Here is a 15,227-nt window from a genome sequence, read left to right as displayed (position 1 = left end):
GCCCCCCTCGCTAGGGATACTGAGATTAGCACTTACCAGCACATCCCTGAAGAGTAGCTGCGGCCCAGAGTGCACTGTCCAGTCCACGGCTCCACTATTTGGAATCTTGATGCGAATCACCAGCACCTGGTTCTCCATGGCATGGAAGGGGCCAAGGGCCAGCCACAGCATTACAGGTTAAAGGGGCTCACATCCTGGTAGGGGGGAACCCCCTGGTTCCTGGTTAGGCGGGGGCTCTTAGAGGTGACAAGGGGACTGAGGGTCAGAGGACAGAGGGGGAGGAGGAGTGAAGAGAGGAGGTGGTCCGGAAGCAGCCCGCAGGCTCGGAGCCAGGCCCAGGCTGTATGGGGTTGAGGGATGTCTCCCTGTGAGCGTGGACGGAGCAAGGGGTAGGAGCCAGTAAGAACTAGCAGAGATCAGAAGGTTCTGGAGTTGGAAAAGAGAGCAAACGGCATCTTGCAGCTCTCTGCCGTCTGTGTGGGTGTGAGGGGACAGCACAGAGAAGACGCCGTTTTAGAGAGATAGGGCGGCAGGTGTCCACTCCTCCTTAAAGAAGCGGGGAGGGTCCCCGACTTGAGGGGACTCAGTCCGGGGCTGTTAGGAAGGAGCCCCAGGGCCGCCGGACCACAAGAAAGCTGAGGGGGCCCTCCGCGGGAGGATCGGGGGCGAGTCCTCTGCCCCACCCCGAGCCAGAGTGCACGGCGCGCGCGACTCAGAACCTGCAACCCGAGGCCGCGCGTCCCGGCGGCGGCGGCGACGTCGGCGGCGGCAGCAGGAGGGGGAAGGCGGCGGCAGGAGGGAGAAGGCGGCGGCAGGAGGGAGAAGGCGGCGGCGAGGACACTGTTACTCCGGAACCAAAACGCGCGACGCCGGAACCCTGGAAGCCGGCGAGGGGACCCGCCTCCCGCGGCGCCATGTTGGAAGAGGGCAGCTCGTGGCCGGCCCCGCCCCCGCTCGCCGGTGGGCGGGACCCGAGGAGCAAGGGCTTGGCGCCGGGGTCGGAGTGAGGGGACCGACTGGACTCTTCAGTCGTGAGACCCCACCTCCCCTGTCGCGAAGTGACCACCCATGGCGACCGGGTGATAGCCCTTTCTTTTCCCGACCCTCATTAAAGTCAGCGAGGTGAAAACATTTAACAAAAGAAGGAGGAAACTGAACTAGAGCAGGGGTCCGCCAAAAGCCGATTGATGGCTTAAGATGCGTTGTTTCCCTGTTCAGAAGACTAGAAAAATAGAACTGCCCCTCTCGTTTATTCCTACTTTATCAGGCCCTGTACCTAAATATTCGTGGAGGTTTGTGCATCAAATGATCAAGAGCAAGGTTGACTTCCAAGTGACTTCTTCCAAGTCACAGATCCGGAGGATCATCTTTCTCCCAAATGAGCAAAGCGAGTGTGGATTTTTCAGTGAGGTCCGTTACCCCTATGGTTACCCTAAAATAGCAAACAGCGCACTATTCAAAAGCAACAGTAAAGAAATTCAGTGAAGAGTTTAACTGCCTGGGTACAGTTGCAGTAGTGGCATCATCTTTTCTTATTAAACCTTTGAAAAAAAAATTTCCTAGACAGTCCATAAACTTTCAACTAGATACCAATGTTTACGCAGTGATATCACAGGCAGTAGCTTGGTTATTTTTAAATTCCTTGTTAACCTCAGATTTTTAAATGCATAATTTTGTTCATCTATGATGCCTATACAGAAGTTTGTTTACAAACTGCAACGCGTAGTTTCGTCCTTTACCTCTAAGAAAAGTCCACATATCGCTTTACTTTGAGGGGCCTGAATTTTGTATAAATTCGGTAGGAGAGGAGTGTCATTCCCCTCTCTAACAAATAGTTGATGAATGCGAGAGAAAAAATAATTTAAATACTGGTCAGTTTGGGTATAATATCAGTTTTTTACTGCATATTTTCTCTACCTGCATTCCTTTTTTCTTTTGGTAGTCTCTGTTTTATTTAGTTATTTATTTATTATTGATTTATTTATGGCTGCGTGGGTCTTCGTTGCTCCGCCCAGGCTTTCTCTAGTGCCGCTCGTTGTGGTGTGCGGTCTTCTCCTCCGCGGCACGTAGGATCTTCCCCGACCAGGGCTCAAACCTGTGTCCTCTGCATTGTCAGGTGGATTCTTAACCACTGCACCACCAGGGAAGTCCCTACATTCCTTTTATATTTAATTTGAAAGTCCATTGTAGAAGATAAATTATCTCTTTTCAGTTATTGTAAATGAAGAGCTTAGGTAGAAATTCATTTAGTCAGATCCTCCAGGTAGTCAAAGAATTGCCCTTTTCCGAACACTCTTGCACTGCTGGTGGGAATGTGAATTGGTTCAGCCACTATGGAGAACAGTATGGAGGTTCCTTAAAAAACTACAAATAGAACTACCATATGACCCAGCAATCCCACTACTGGGCATATACCCTGAGAAAACCAAAATTCAAAAAGAGTCATGTACCAAAATATTCATTGCAGCTCTATTTACAATAGCCTGGAGATGGAAACAACCTAAGTGCCCATCATCGGATGAATGGATAAAGAAGATGTGGCACATATATACAATGGAATATTACTCAGCCATAAAAAGAAACGAAATTGAGCTATTTGTAATGAGGTGGATAGACCTAGAGTCTGTCATACAGAGTGAAGTAAGTCAGAAAGAAAAAGACAAATACCGTATGCTAACACATATATATGGAATTTAAGAAAAAAAAATGTCATGAAGAACCTAGGGGTAAGGCAGGAATAAAGACGCAGACCTACTAGAGAACGGACTTGAGGATATGGGGAGGGGGAAGGGTGAGCTGTGACAGGGCGAGAGAGAGTCATGGACATATATACACACGAACAAACGTAGTAAGGTAGATAGCTAGTGGGAAGCAGCCGCATGGCACAGGGATATTGGCTCGGTGCTTTGTGACAGCCTGGAGGGGTGGGATAGGGAGGGTGGGAGGGAGGGAGACGCAAGAGGGAAGACATATGGGAACATATGTATATGTATAACTGATTCACTTTGTTATAAAGCAGAAACTAACACACCATTGTAAAGCAATTATACCCCAATAAAGATGTTAAAAAAAAAAAATTGCCTTTTTCCACCTGCACTTCAGTCTTGTGAAAAACAAACCATTTGTTCAAGGTCCCCATGCACTTTTTATTGAAAGTTCATTTCCTATTATTTGAGAAAATAGACCACAAGGCCAGAGATTTTCTATGAACTCATGATTTGTTAAAATGGTTTTTATTGATAGTACTATGGGCAAAACGAACTCAATTTGTACTTTCAATTCTTTTGGATATATACCCACAAGTAGAATTGCTGGATCATATGACAATTCTATTTTTAACTTTTTGAGGAGCTGCCATGTTCCACAATGGCTGCACCATTTTACATTCCCACCAGTAGCCCAAGAGTTCCAGTTTCTCTACACCTTCACCAACACTTGTTATTTTCTATATTTTTGTTAGAAGCCATATTCTCATGAGTATGAGGTGATATCTCAAAGTGGTTGAGATTTGCATTTCCCTAGTGATTAGTGATGTTCATCTTTTCATATACTTGTTGGCCATTTGTATATCTTCTTTGGAGAATTGTCTATTCAAGTCCTTTGCCCGTTTTTAAATTGGCTTATTTATCTTTTTTGTTATAAAGTAATTTTTAAATGAGGAAAATTAACATTTTACTACTATAAGTTCAGAGATGTTTTCTTTCATATCTTTTTACATTGCTCCCAAACTCCAATCCTTAACGGAGAATCTGATCCCTTCCCACTGCTTCTCAGATACTATCCCAGTCCAAACTACCATTACATTTATATTATATTTCTCTCTTAAAGTTCTGTTTCCATTCTTGCCACTGCTACCAATGATCTATGCTCAACCCAATTACCAGGGTTAGAATACCAAGTCACCCCTTTGGTTAAAACTATTCTGATGGCCTCCTAACTTGTACAGAATAAAAACTAAAGTCCTTTCCTTGACCTACAAAACTCTACACAGTCTGCCCTCCACACCTTCTGGCCTTATGATCTCTCAAACGTCATTCACACCAGCCTCCTTCATACTTTTCCTTGAACATATCAGACATCCCACCTCGGGGTCTTGCATTTGCCCTTTCCTCTCCCTGGATTGCTCTTATCCCAATATTCACATGGCTCCCTTCCTCCTGCAGATCTTGACTTAAAAACCACCTTCGTGTTGAGGCCTTCCCTTAGCACAGTCTTGAAAACCAGCCCCAAACCCACCCCACCCACAGATGCGAGCACGCAGGTGTGCACAATTCCTGGTCCCCTTCCCTGGTTTACTTTTCTCCTGGCCCTCACCACTATCTACCATGCCACATGTCTCAATCCTGTATTTGTCTCCTCACTAAACTGTAACTTGGCGAGGGAGGGACCGGTATGTGTTTTATTCACTGCCATGTCCCTCGTACCTAAAATAGTACCTGACACACAGTGGGCACTTGAATAATATTTGTTAAATGAATGACTGGATTTTGAAGGCAAAGTGGGTTGAGTAATAGGAATGCAACTACCATGTGCATCTCCTGCCTGTCTTGAGCCGCAATTGCTCCTTGGCCTTTCCACAACCACTGCCATCGTGGAGACTGAGACCACAACAATTATAGACTCCCACTGAACCACAAACTTTATAACAAATGTTGACTGCCTCCTGTGTTCAAAAATTCCACTTGTCTTCTTCAGTGCCGGGTGTGGGTCCCTACATATATCATTCAAATACTTGTTGATTTGGGGGTTTTTTGTTTCTTTCTTTCTCTTTGGCCACACCACGTGGCTTGAGGGATCTTAGTCCCCCAACCGGGGATTGAACCCGGGCCCCAGCAGTGAAAGTGGCAAGTCCTAACCACTGGACCACCAGGGAATTCCCAATACTTGTTGATTTTGATTTAAAGGAATATGATGAGAATAGAGGATGAAAACAGTAAGTTTCTAGTGGAGAAATCTTGCAGACACCATCCTAACCAAGTGATCAAGGTTAACATCACCAGTGATGTGATGTTGATGTCATGTACTCTCCTATATGATGCAACAAGAAGGGCATTTGACCTGTGGGGTCTTCTTCCCCAAACCCATAACCCCAATCTAATCATGAGAAAACCATCAGACAAACCCAAACTGAGGGACAGTCTACAAAATACCTGACAAATACTCCTCAAAACTGCCAAGGTCATAAAAAACAAAATGCAAAGAAACTATCACAGACCTGAGGAGACTAAGGAGACATGACGATGAAATGTATTGTGGGATCCTCAGTGGAATCCTGGAACAGAAAAAGGACAGTAATGAAAAACCGGTGAAATCTGAATAAAGTCTGGAGTTTAGTTAGTAATAATGTACCAATGCTGACTTTTCAGTTTTGACATAGGTGCAATGATTATGTAAAATGCTAACATTAGGGGAATATGGGTGATGGGAACTCTCTGTACTATATTTGCAACTTTTCTGTAAATCTAAAGTTATTCCAAAATAAAAAGTTTTTTTAAAAAATAAGTTGCATTTCTACATACTTGTAATAATGTCTTAGAAATTTTAATTTGAAAAAGATATAATTTATTGTTATTACAATAACAACTGAAAAATAAACATAAGCATTTTCTTCATAGTGCTTAATATCCATTAGTTTAAAAAAAGGATATGAAGAAGCATGGACAAAAGTGATGGGACTTACCTGGTGGCGCCATGGTTAAGAATCGGCCTGCCAATGCAGGGGACAGGGGTTTGAGCCCTGGTCCAGGAAAATCCCACATGCAGCGGAGCAAGTAAGGCCGTGCACCACAACTACTGAGCCTGCGCTCTAGAGCCCACGAACCACAACTACTGAGCCCAAGTGCTGCAACTACTGAAGCCCGCTCGCCTAGAGCCCATGCTGTTCAACAAGAGAAGCTACCACAACGAGAAGCCCGTGCACCGCAACGAAGAATAGCCCCTGCTCGCCACAACTAGAGAAAGCCCGCACGCAGCAACGAAGACCCAACACAGCCAAAATAAATAAATAAAATAAATAAATTTTTTTAAAAATTAAAAAAAAAAAGTGGTAAGAGACAAACCCTTGAAAGTGTGATGGGAAAGCCTGCTCTTTTGTGTTGTGGCAGGAATGGAAAAGAACAGTGGCAGCAATTCCAGCACTCATGCAGAAGCAGAAGCAACAGTTCAACAGATATTCATAGAGCGCCAAGTATGTGCTATGGATTTTAGATGCTGTAACATGAATTAATTTATTAATTTATGATGTCATTGGATTTAATTTCTACGTAATACATTTTCCCTCAGGTAGAGTAGGCTGGTGTTCCTACAAATCACTTAAGCTTTATTTCCCTTTTTTTGATGGTTTAAACATATCTATATTCTTTTCTTTATATTAACCAACAAACTATATCTCACATTTTTGTGGGGCTTTAGAGCTTGCAAAGCATGTCTCCCTTCGTTATCCTGTGCATCGTAGGGAAGTATAGAGTAATGGTTAAGAATTTGGACTCTGTAGACAAGTTACAGGGACTGGAATAACACTCACCGTGTGTGACATTGAGCAAGACTTCTTGGTTTCCACAGCTTAAAAAATGGGAATAAAAATAGGATTAAGGGAGCTAATATGTGTAAAGTGCTTAGTCTAGGACCTGGCACAAAGAAACAATATGTAAGATATGTAGATAAACTCCTTATTGTATATTGTATATATGGAGACACTAAGAAGGCTCTAATTTTTCTCAATTATGTTCAACCAGTGATAGTATAGCAAGACTTAAACCATAGTTTTCATCTCCAAAACAAGGTTCTTTGTATTACACACATACTGGAACAGCAATAAACATCAAGCTAAATCAGGCATGAAAGAATGATAATAAAATTTCAGAGTTAAAGGAAACTCACAAAATCACCAATCTAATCTTCTGCCCAATTCAAGAATTCTCTCCACATTTACCTAAGGAATTGTCATACAGCCTCTCTGAACATCTCCAATAATGGGACTCACTTCCTCAAGAGGCACCCCATTCCATTTTTTGCCAAATCAATTAAAATATTCTTCTTGTCTCCTTGTTACCAACACACTATTTCTAGTTCTGTTTAAAAAGAGTAAGTCTAACTCATCCTAGTAGTTTCTGATTAAGTTTCATTTCACATACTTCTACACATCATTCTGTTTGACTTTAAAATAGTAAAATTCCTGTATGAGAAAATAGATGGCACCTTTTGAGATGCCTCAAAAGGATAACGCAACAAGATTCCAATCTTTTATTTTTCAGAAGGCATGGAACAGTGTAAGTTTGTTCATTACACCTGAGATAATATTTCAAAATTTGTTGCTGTTCTTGTAAAGAATCCATATGATTTCCAATTAAAGTATCCTTTTCTTAAAGCTCTTAAAAATGAAGGCATGTTTTCTTTTTAATTTTGAATCATCACATGTTCATTTGACATAGAGCCTTCATTATATGACAGATACTGGAAATACAAAAATTAGTAACACATTGTTCTCTTCCAGCTGTGTACAGAAGTAGTCTTTTTCAGTATGGCTTGAATGGACCTTGGATATAGATTCATAACTACTAGATTCTGTTGACAGGTAAAATTAGTATTGAATAAAATTTGCCTTCAACATGGTCAATGCAAAAGATTTGTAGGATGAATGAATGACTGTTGATTTTTAACGTAATCTAAAAGTAAGTGACACTATTTAGATTTTAATTCAAACTTTGAAATTCTTGGTCCTTTCATTTTATAAAATTTGGATATTTGAAAGAATAAGAAACTAAAATTTTAACTTTATCTCACAGTCAGAGCCTTAATACTATGTGTAAAGAAAGGTTGCAAGATAATCTACTTTTTTTTTTTTCGTTTTTAATTTTGGCTGTGTTGGGTCTTCCTTGCTGCGCATGGGCTTTCTCTAGATGAGGCAAGCGGGGGCTACTCTTTGTTGTGGCGCGCGGGCCTCTCATTGTCGTGGCTTCTCTTGTTGCAGAGCACAGGCTCTAGAGCGCAGGCTCAGTAGTTGTGGCACACGGGCTTAGTTGCTCTGCGGCATGTGGGATCTTCCCGGGCCAGGGATCAAACCCATGTCCCGTGCATTGGCAGGCGGATTCTTAACCACTATGCCACCAGGGAAGCCCTAATCTCCTACTTTTATGAATTATTTTAATCCAATTCATAAATATATACATTTTTTGAAATAAAAATATCCAATTTCCTTAAATGGAGTTTTAAATTCACACCTATTTTAGAGTACGGATTTTTATTTTGTATATTTTTATTTTTCCTTTAGGGTTAGGGTAGACAACTTTTTAGATCTGATTTTAAGTTATGCACTTATATGAAAATAGAGTAAAATGAATCACTTTGTGGTTAATAAATTCAATATTCTGCTTACAGACAGCTTGTTATAAAATTACTGATATATTCTAGCAAAAGCAGTAAAGGTTATGTCAAATAACTACTAAAAAAATCACACTATGTAGCGTTAATGATGTTACCTTAACATACCAGCTTCAGGGGCTGCATAATTGTTTCTGCCAACCCATAAATTTTTGAGTAACAACAAAATTATTGTGATTTTTCTTACTAAATAATTCATACATTACAAAGAATGTATGTAACAAGGTCCATGAATCACTAAAGCATATAATGATCATATATCTGATGACATATCTCTTTTCATAAGATGAATTCGAATAGATTTATGTATTTAGGTTAACTAAAAAATACCGAGTTTATAAGGTTCATAATTCTATCAACAACAACAAAATACTTCAAATCTTCCTTAAGAAGTACATGATTTGCTTTTAAAAACTGAAAGCTTTTGTTTATCAAAATCCTTGTTTAAGCTACTTTTCATGAAGTTTTACAGCGTTTAAATTGATATCATAAATATTACTGAAGATAAATTAATAATATAATGGAGTAGTACAATGTTCATAAACTGTATTTAAAATGATATAAGTGCAACTAAAATAGCTATAAGCAATACTATATAAAACCTCATTCTAGTAGTAGCTGATATTCTTTATCTAGCAACTAGGATCTAAAAGAGGATATTTTCATTTACTAACATTTTACATACTTTTCTTTGGTCTTATCTTTTTAAAGTTTTTAAAATTAAAAAAACTTTTTCACCGTGCCTCGCGGCATGCAGGATCTTGGTTCCCCGACCAGGGATGAACCCATGCCCTCTGCAGTGGAAGCACGGAATCTTAACCACTGGACTGCCAGGGCAGTCCCTGGCCTTAAAGTATCTCAAACCAAGTATACCCTTTTCTTAATGCTACTAAAAATGATCCCAAATGAGATTTCATCTATTTAATTCAAACTAGGTTTCACGAAATTGAGTTATTAGTAGTGAGGTGGATGGACCTAGAGACTGTCATACAGAGCGAAGTAAGTCAGAAAGAGAAAAACAAATACCGTATGCTAACACATATATATGGAATCTAAAAAAAAGAAAAAAGGTTCTGAAGAACCTAGGGGCGGGACAGGAGACAGACGTAGAGAATGGACATGAGGACATGGGGAGGGGGAAGTGTAAGCTGGGACAAAGTGAGAGAGTGGCATGGACAGATATACACTACCAAATGTAAAATAGATGGCTAGTGGGAAGCAGCCGCATAGCGCAGGGAGATCAGCTCGGTGCTTTGTGTCCACCTAGAGGGGTGGGTTAGGGAGGTTGGGAGGAAGACGCAAGAGGGAGGAGATATGGGGATATGTGTATATGTATAGCTGATTCACTTTGTTACAAAGCAGAAACTAACACACCATTGTAAAGCAATTATACTCCAATAAAGATGTTAAAAAAATAAAAACTAGGTTTCATACTAAAATTTTAAAAATTCCAAGAATACAACATATAAAATGATGTTAATGTTTTACCTCTTTTAATTTCTAACATTTTTCTAAACAGTTATTTTCTATAGAAATTATGCAGTCAGTTATATTTTATCATACTAATAATGAATCCTTTACTAATTTTTAAATTTTATTTTTATTTATGGTGAAATACACATCACACAGAAATTATCATGTTAACCATTTTTTTTGTTTGTTTTTTTTGTTTTGTTTTTTTGCGGTACGCGGGCCTCTCACTGTTGTGGCCTCTCCCGTTGCGGAGCACAGGCTCCGGACGCGCAGGGTCAGCGGCCGTGGCTCACGGGCCCAGCTGCTCGGCGGCATATGGGATCTTCCCGGATCGGGGCACGATCCTGTGTCCCCTGCATCGGCAGGCGGACTCCCAACCACTGTGCCACCAGGGAAGCCCCATGTTAACCATTTTTAAGTGTACAGTTCAGTGTTATTAAGTACATTCACATTACTGTACCACCATCAATATCATCTATCTCCAGAACTCTTTTTATCTTACACAATTGAAACTCTATACCTATTAAACACTAACTGCCCACTTCCCCTCCCCCCTTTACTAGTTTTTTAACAACTTTATTGAAAGATAATTCACATGCCATACAGTTCTTCCATTTAAAGTGTACAATTCAATGTTTTGAGTATAGTCACAGAATTGTGCAACCATCACCACAATCAATTTTGGAACAGTTTCATCACCCCCAAAAGAATCCCCGTGCCCATTAACAGTCACTCCCCATTTCCTACCAACCTCCCCAGTCCTAGGCAATCACTAATCCACTTTCTGTCTCTATAGATTTGCCTATTCTGGACATTTCCTATAAGTGGAATCACACAATGTATGAGCTTTTATGATGGGCTTTTTTCACTTAGTGTAATGTTTTCAAGAAAGCTTTGTCGATGCTGTAGCATGGATCAGTACTTCCTTGCTTTTTTCGGTTGAATAATATTCTGTTGTGTGAATATGCCAAATTTTATTTTTATCCATTCATCAGTTGATATTTGTTTCCACTTCTTTGCTAGAATGAATAATGCTATGCGCACTTGTGTACAAGTTTTTGTGTGAACATATTTTCAGTCCTCTAGGGTATGTATCCTAGGAACAGAATTGCTGTGTAATATGATAACTCCATGTTTGATATTTTGTGGAACGGCCAAACTTTTCCGAAGTGGCTGCACTATTTTACATTCCCACTAGCAATGTATGAGGGTTCCAACTTCTCCACATTTCATGCGAACACTTGTTATTATGTCTTTTTGATTGTAGCCATCCTAGTGGGTATAAAGTGGTATCTCATTGTGGTTTTGATTTGCATTTCCCTAATAGTTAAACGCCTTTCATGTGTTTAGTAGCTATTTGTATAATTTCTTTGGAGAAATATCTGTCCAAAACTATTTTTCAGTTGCGTTGAGTTAGAAGAGTTCTTTATATATTCTGGCTACAGGTCCCTTTATCATATATATGATTTGCAAATATTTTCTCCCATTCTATCAGTTGTCTTTTATTTTCTTGATAGTGTCCTTTAAAACACAAGTTTTTAATTTTGATGATGTCCAACTTAACTTTTTTTTTTTTTTTTGTCATTTGCCTTTTCTAACATTTATCCTTTCCCCAAATAGGAGATTTTTACAGAAGGCAGTATATGAAATCACAGTTTCTTTACTAGAAAGCTAACTGAACTTAGAAATACACTTACTAGGGGCTTCCCTGGTGGCACAGTGGTTAAGAATCCACCTGCCAATGCAGGGGACACGGGTGTGATCCCTGGTCCAGGAAGATCCTACATGCTGCGGAGCAACTAAGCCTGTGCACCACAACTACTGAGCCTGTGCTCTAGAGCCCGCGAGCCACAACTACTGAGCCGGCGTGCCACACGTACTGAAGCCTGTGCACCTAGAGTTGTATTAAATGTACTCTCAATTAGCAAAACAGGTCTGAGAAGTCGCTGGATGGCCGAGCTTGTGTCATTGGAAACTATTTTATCCACATCTTCATTTAAAGAATTTTTTTTCTCAACATCTGATCTCCAATTTATATTAGAAAAATACTCTGTGGACTGTGGTCACTACTAATAACACTTCTTATTGTTGGGAAAGCTCTTGTGAAACATTTGTCAAGCACATAAAATGGTATAAAAGTGAAATACAGTAATTAAGATGTGTGTTCTATCGATTGTGTAAGCTAAAGTAATTTTTCATTACTAACATAAGATTTAATAAGTATAAGTAGTTAAAGATTCTGACTTGGCACTAGTCATTAGCATGTAATTGAACTAGTAAAAAAGATCAGTTAAAGCTGTGCTGATTACCACCTTATCTTTGAAAGGCAATTAAAGACCTCAATCATTGCAACAAGATTTGATTGTGCAGCCTTTATAGGACATTGATCTTTCAGCAAAGTGCAGTTACATTTTCCATTAATTTACAGTAACAGAGTTTAACTCTGATACCCTAGACTGTTGACCCAGGTGAGATGTAATGCTAAGTACTTGTTTAGGTTAAGATGCCCCCAAACGTCATTACTGTCTGAATGGTAAGTGCTGAAAAAAAGTAGATACCCGATCCACTAGCTTTAGGATAAGGTTTCTGTTATCTGCATTAGCTTTTAAATGAAATGAAACCCAGATCCTTGTCTTTAGGTCACTCCACTCATTCAAACAACATTCATTCTTTAATAGAATTAAGAGATATTTTGTGAAGAATTATAGATGATCTGTAATTATAATTTTGAGTGATATAAATATAAATGACAAAATAAAATGTACATTTTAAAAGAAATACACATAGCTTTTAATAATTGTTTCCATTTTTACTGGTCAACAATAAGCAAAATATTAGTGGCCAAATATGTATGATGAACGAACTTATAACTATTTGTACAATTTGGTATGTTAAGCCATTAGCACTGAGAAACTAGGGTTTCTTTTTTTTTTTAATTAGCAACCTCTTTCTTGCTCCCAACTCTGTTACTGCATCTTCATGGTGGTTCACAACTTATACAGGAACTACGAATTTTGACTAGAAACTTCTTCCAACACTTGATAATTGATTTGTATAGAAATAACAATAGAAGAGATGCAAGATTTTAAACTAAAATAAAACTTCATCTTCATTCAAAAAATAGTTGCCTGGATTATTTTGAAGACTAAAAATCCCATTAAAGAAGTGTAGGCAGAAAAGCTGTCTGTTGCCTCAACTAAGAAAACTCCTGCTATCCAGAAGGGCTGGGTCCACTTAGAACCCTCCTTGCCATCTCAGGCGTAACCAGCATGCGCACAGGCACACTCGCACAAACTGCCTTCATTGTGTCTCCTCCTCCCTTCCTCTCACTTATTTAAAAAATCCTTTTATTGATGAAGTCTTTTAAACTTAAATATATATGGGACACAAGAATGAGGATTACAAAACCAGCTTTTCTGAAATTAAGGTAAAACGGACATTTGCTTACAAGCACATTCATGATACATTTTAAGGCAGAAAGGTTTCTTGTTTTGTCCTTCTTAGATTACAGGTGGAAAAAACTAAGATACAAAGGAGTAGTTATTAGCCTGAGGTCAAAAAGTAAGATAGCACTGTTGCTAAAAATAGAATCAATCTCCTGCCTCCAGCATTTATATTTTATCCTTTTTAGGCCACAATACTTTGATGTAATATCCAACTTTAAAGAAAAAACTTGAACCATTGCTGTTCAATGAGAAGAATTTTTTCAGACTAAACGGTTCACTACAAGACTTCATAAATCCAAGGAATGATATTTTAAATATTTGAACCATGCCCTCAGCCATTGTTGAGTTCATCCTTTACCATGATCAACTTCATGAGAGCAAGAGGTCTATTGATTTTCATGTAATACAAGAAAATATTACATTTGCTTAATTGTTACACAGTGAGCACATCAGACAAGAAATCAAGGCTCTATTTAATGCTGCAAGCAGCAGAGAATTACAGAGATCAATAGGGTAGTTTGTCAAAGATGTTCTCCAAGGAGACTTACCTATCACCATATGGACAAGAAGTCACTCCGATTGTAGCTATTGAAAAACAGGTAAGCACAGTCAGCAGTACAAATTATCAGAAATCAAACAGGCCAGTGTGAAAAGAAGTGCAACTCTACTGAAAAGCTGTTATTTATGGTCTGATAAAAACCATTTTATCAGCCTTGTGTTGGGACCAAACCTTTACGGCAAGTATTGACAAGATCAGGAGCAATGAATGAGCAGTATTTGACTTAAAACTTATGAGCTATAGTTATTTAACTTTGCCCATTACAGAGGAAATCAGTTCTAGCCTTCCTTGCAAAATGCTAATAGTCAGTTTTATTATTAATGAAGCTTAATGTAACACTATCTCCTTTGTGTAAGCCATTCACTTAACTAGTGTCAAGTATATTCTTCTGGACTAAATATATTGGCATAAGTACTTCTTTGATTAAAAGGTTATTTAGAATTGCTGTTAGACAAGTGAACACTACATATATTTGAAGAACAGTTCACTCTGTAGCTCACTTAAAATGACTACCTTTAACGAAGCCAGTTTGTGTCACTTCATTATTCCAGTGCTTTCACCTCAATCACTTCCACTCACCTTCCCTACTGATTTGCCAGAAGTAGGCACCCAAACGTTGGTTAGATTGAATTCTATAAAATATTTTGCTACAAAACTGTGTAAACGTTGCAGAGCATCAGCAACACATTAACATAAAATGATGTATAATGCATGTTTGTAATTATGGGAGAGATCATAAATCTTAAACACCCATTGGTTTAGAAATTAAATAGTTCTTAGTTCTCCCTAAATTACTCCAAATTTCTGAAATTTACCATTCGTCTGGGTTTTCTGTAACTACCCCCAAGGATAAATTTTTTTAAATGACTTTGCTTTAAAAAATGCAATTAACTTAATAAAATTCTAATGCAAAACCGCCATCAGGTCTTTAAAATTTCAGCCCACTTTCCATCGCCAATAAGTCTATGGATGGATACGTACCATTTCAGCTAGTTGCTTTTTTAAACAGTTACCAAATTTATTTTTTCTGGGTCTTTCTAGATTTTAATTGTTCTTACAGCTTTATTGGCATGCCATTTTAACTTTTAATAAGTCTTAATTTCATTCTTCTTGCTGCATTTACATTACCTAGAGTTGTTATTACATTTTTTAAAAAGTAGTATGGTATTGGGTTCTTTAGGTAATAAGAAGTTTCAACATTACACCCACACCTCTCATACAGGTAAATGGCACAAGGGCTGTAATACATTTCCATTTAAAATCCTGACAGTTGAATGGTTTAAATTTCAGATTGCAGTTAGAATTCTCATCAACTTTGGATTTGCCAATGATATTATATTATCTCTATCATATATCCTAAAATTCTCTAC

The 15,227-nt window shown here is 38.9% G+C and overlaps 1 protein-coding gene across 7 annotated transcripts in view; it reads right to left on the bottom strand.

The window, feature by feature from the left end:
• MAP2K5 (mitogen-activated protein kinase kinase 5) overlaps positions 1 to 845 on the bottom strand; it is a 266,567-nt gene extending 265,722 nt beyond the window's left edge. For 2 of the 7 annotated variants that reach the window (XR_003436416.1, XM_027123426.1), the window contains exon 1: positions 37 to 748. Coding sequence is in view for 5 of the 7 variants with exons in the window: in XM_027123426.1 (XP_026979227.1) it covers positions 37 to 171 (135 nt within the window). In the remaining 2 variants the exon portion in view is untranslated. Of the gene's footprint in view, positions 1 to 36 lie in introns of all 7 variants that reach the window. The other 5 variants (XM_027123422.1, XM_027123423.1, XM_027123420.1 and 2 more) reach the window with 4 other exon arrangements.
• Positions 846 to 15,227: the final 14,382 nt, after the last annotated feature.

The sequence above is a fragment of the Aethalodelphis obliquidens genome, unplaced genomic scaffold (genome assembly GCF_003676395.1).
Source record: "Aethalodelphis obliquidens isolate GAN/ISIS:26980383/991018 unplaced genomic scaffold, ASM367639v1 scaffold26, whole genome shotgun sequence".
NCBI lineage: Eukaryota > Metazoa > Chordata > Mammalia > Artiodactyla > Delphinidae > Aethalodelphis > Aethalodelphis obliquidens.
Note: the sequence above shows the minus strand (reverse complement) of the source record. Positions and strands in the feature narration are given on the sequence as shown.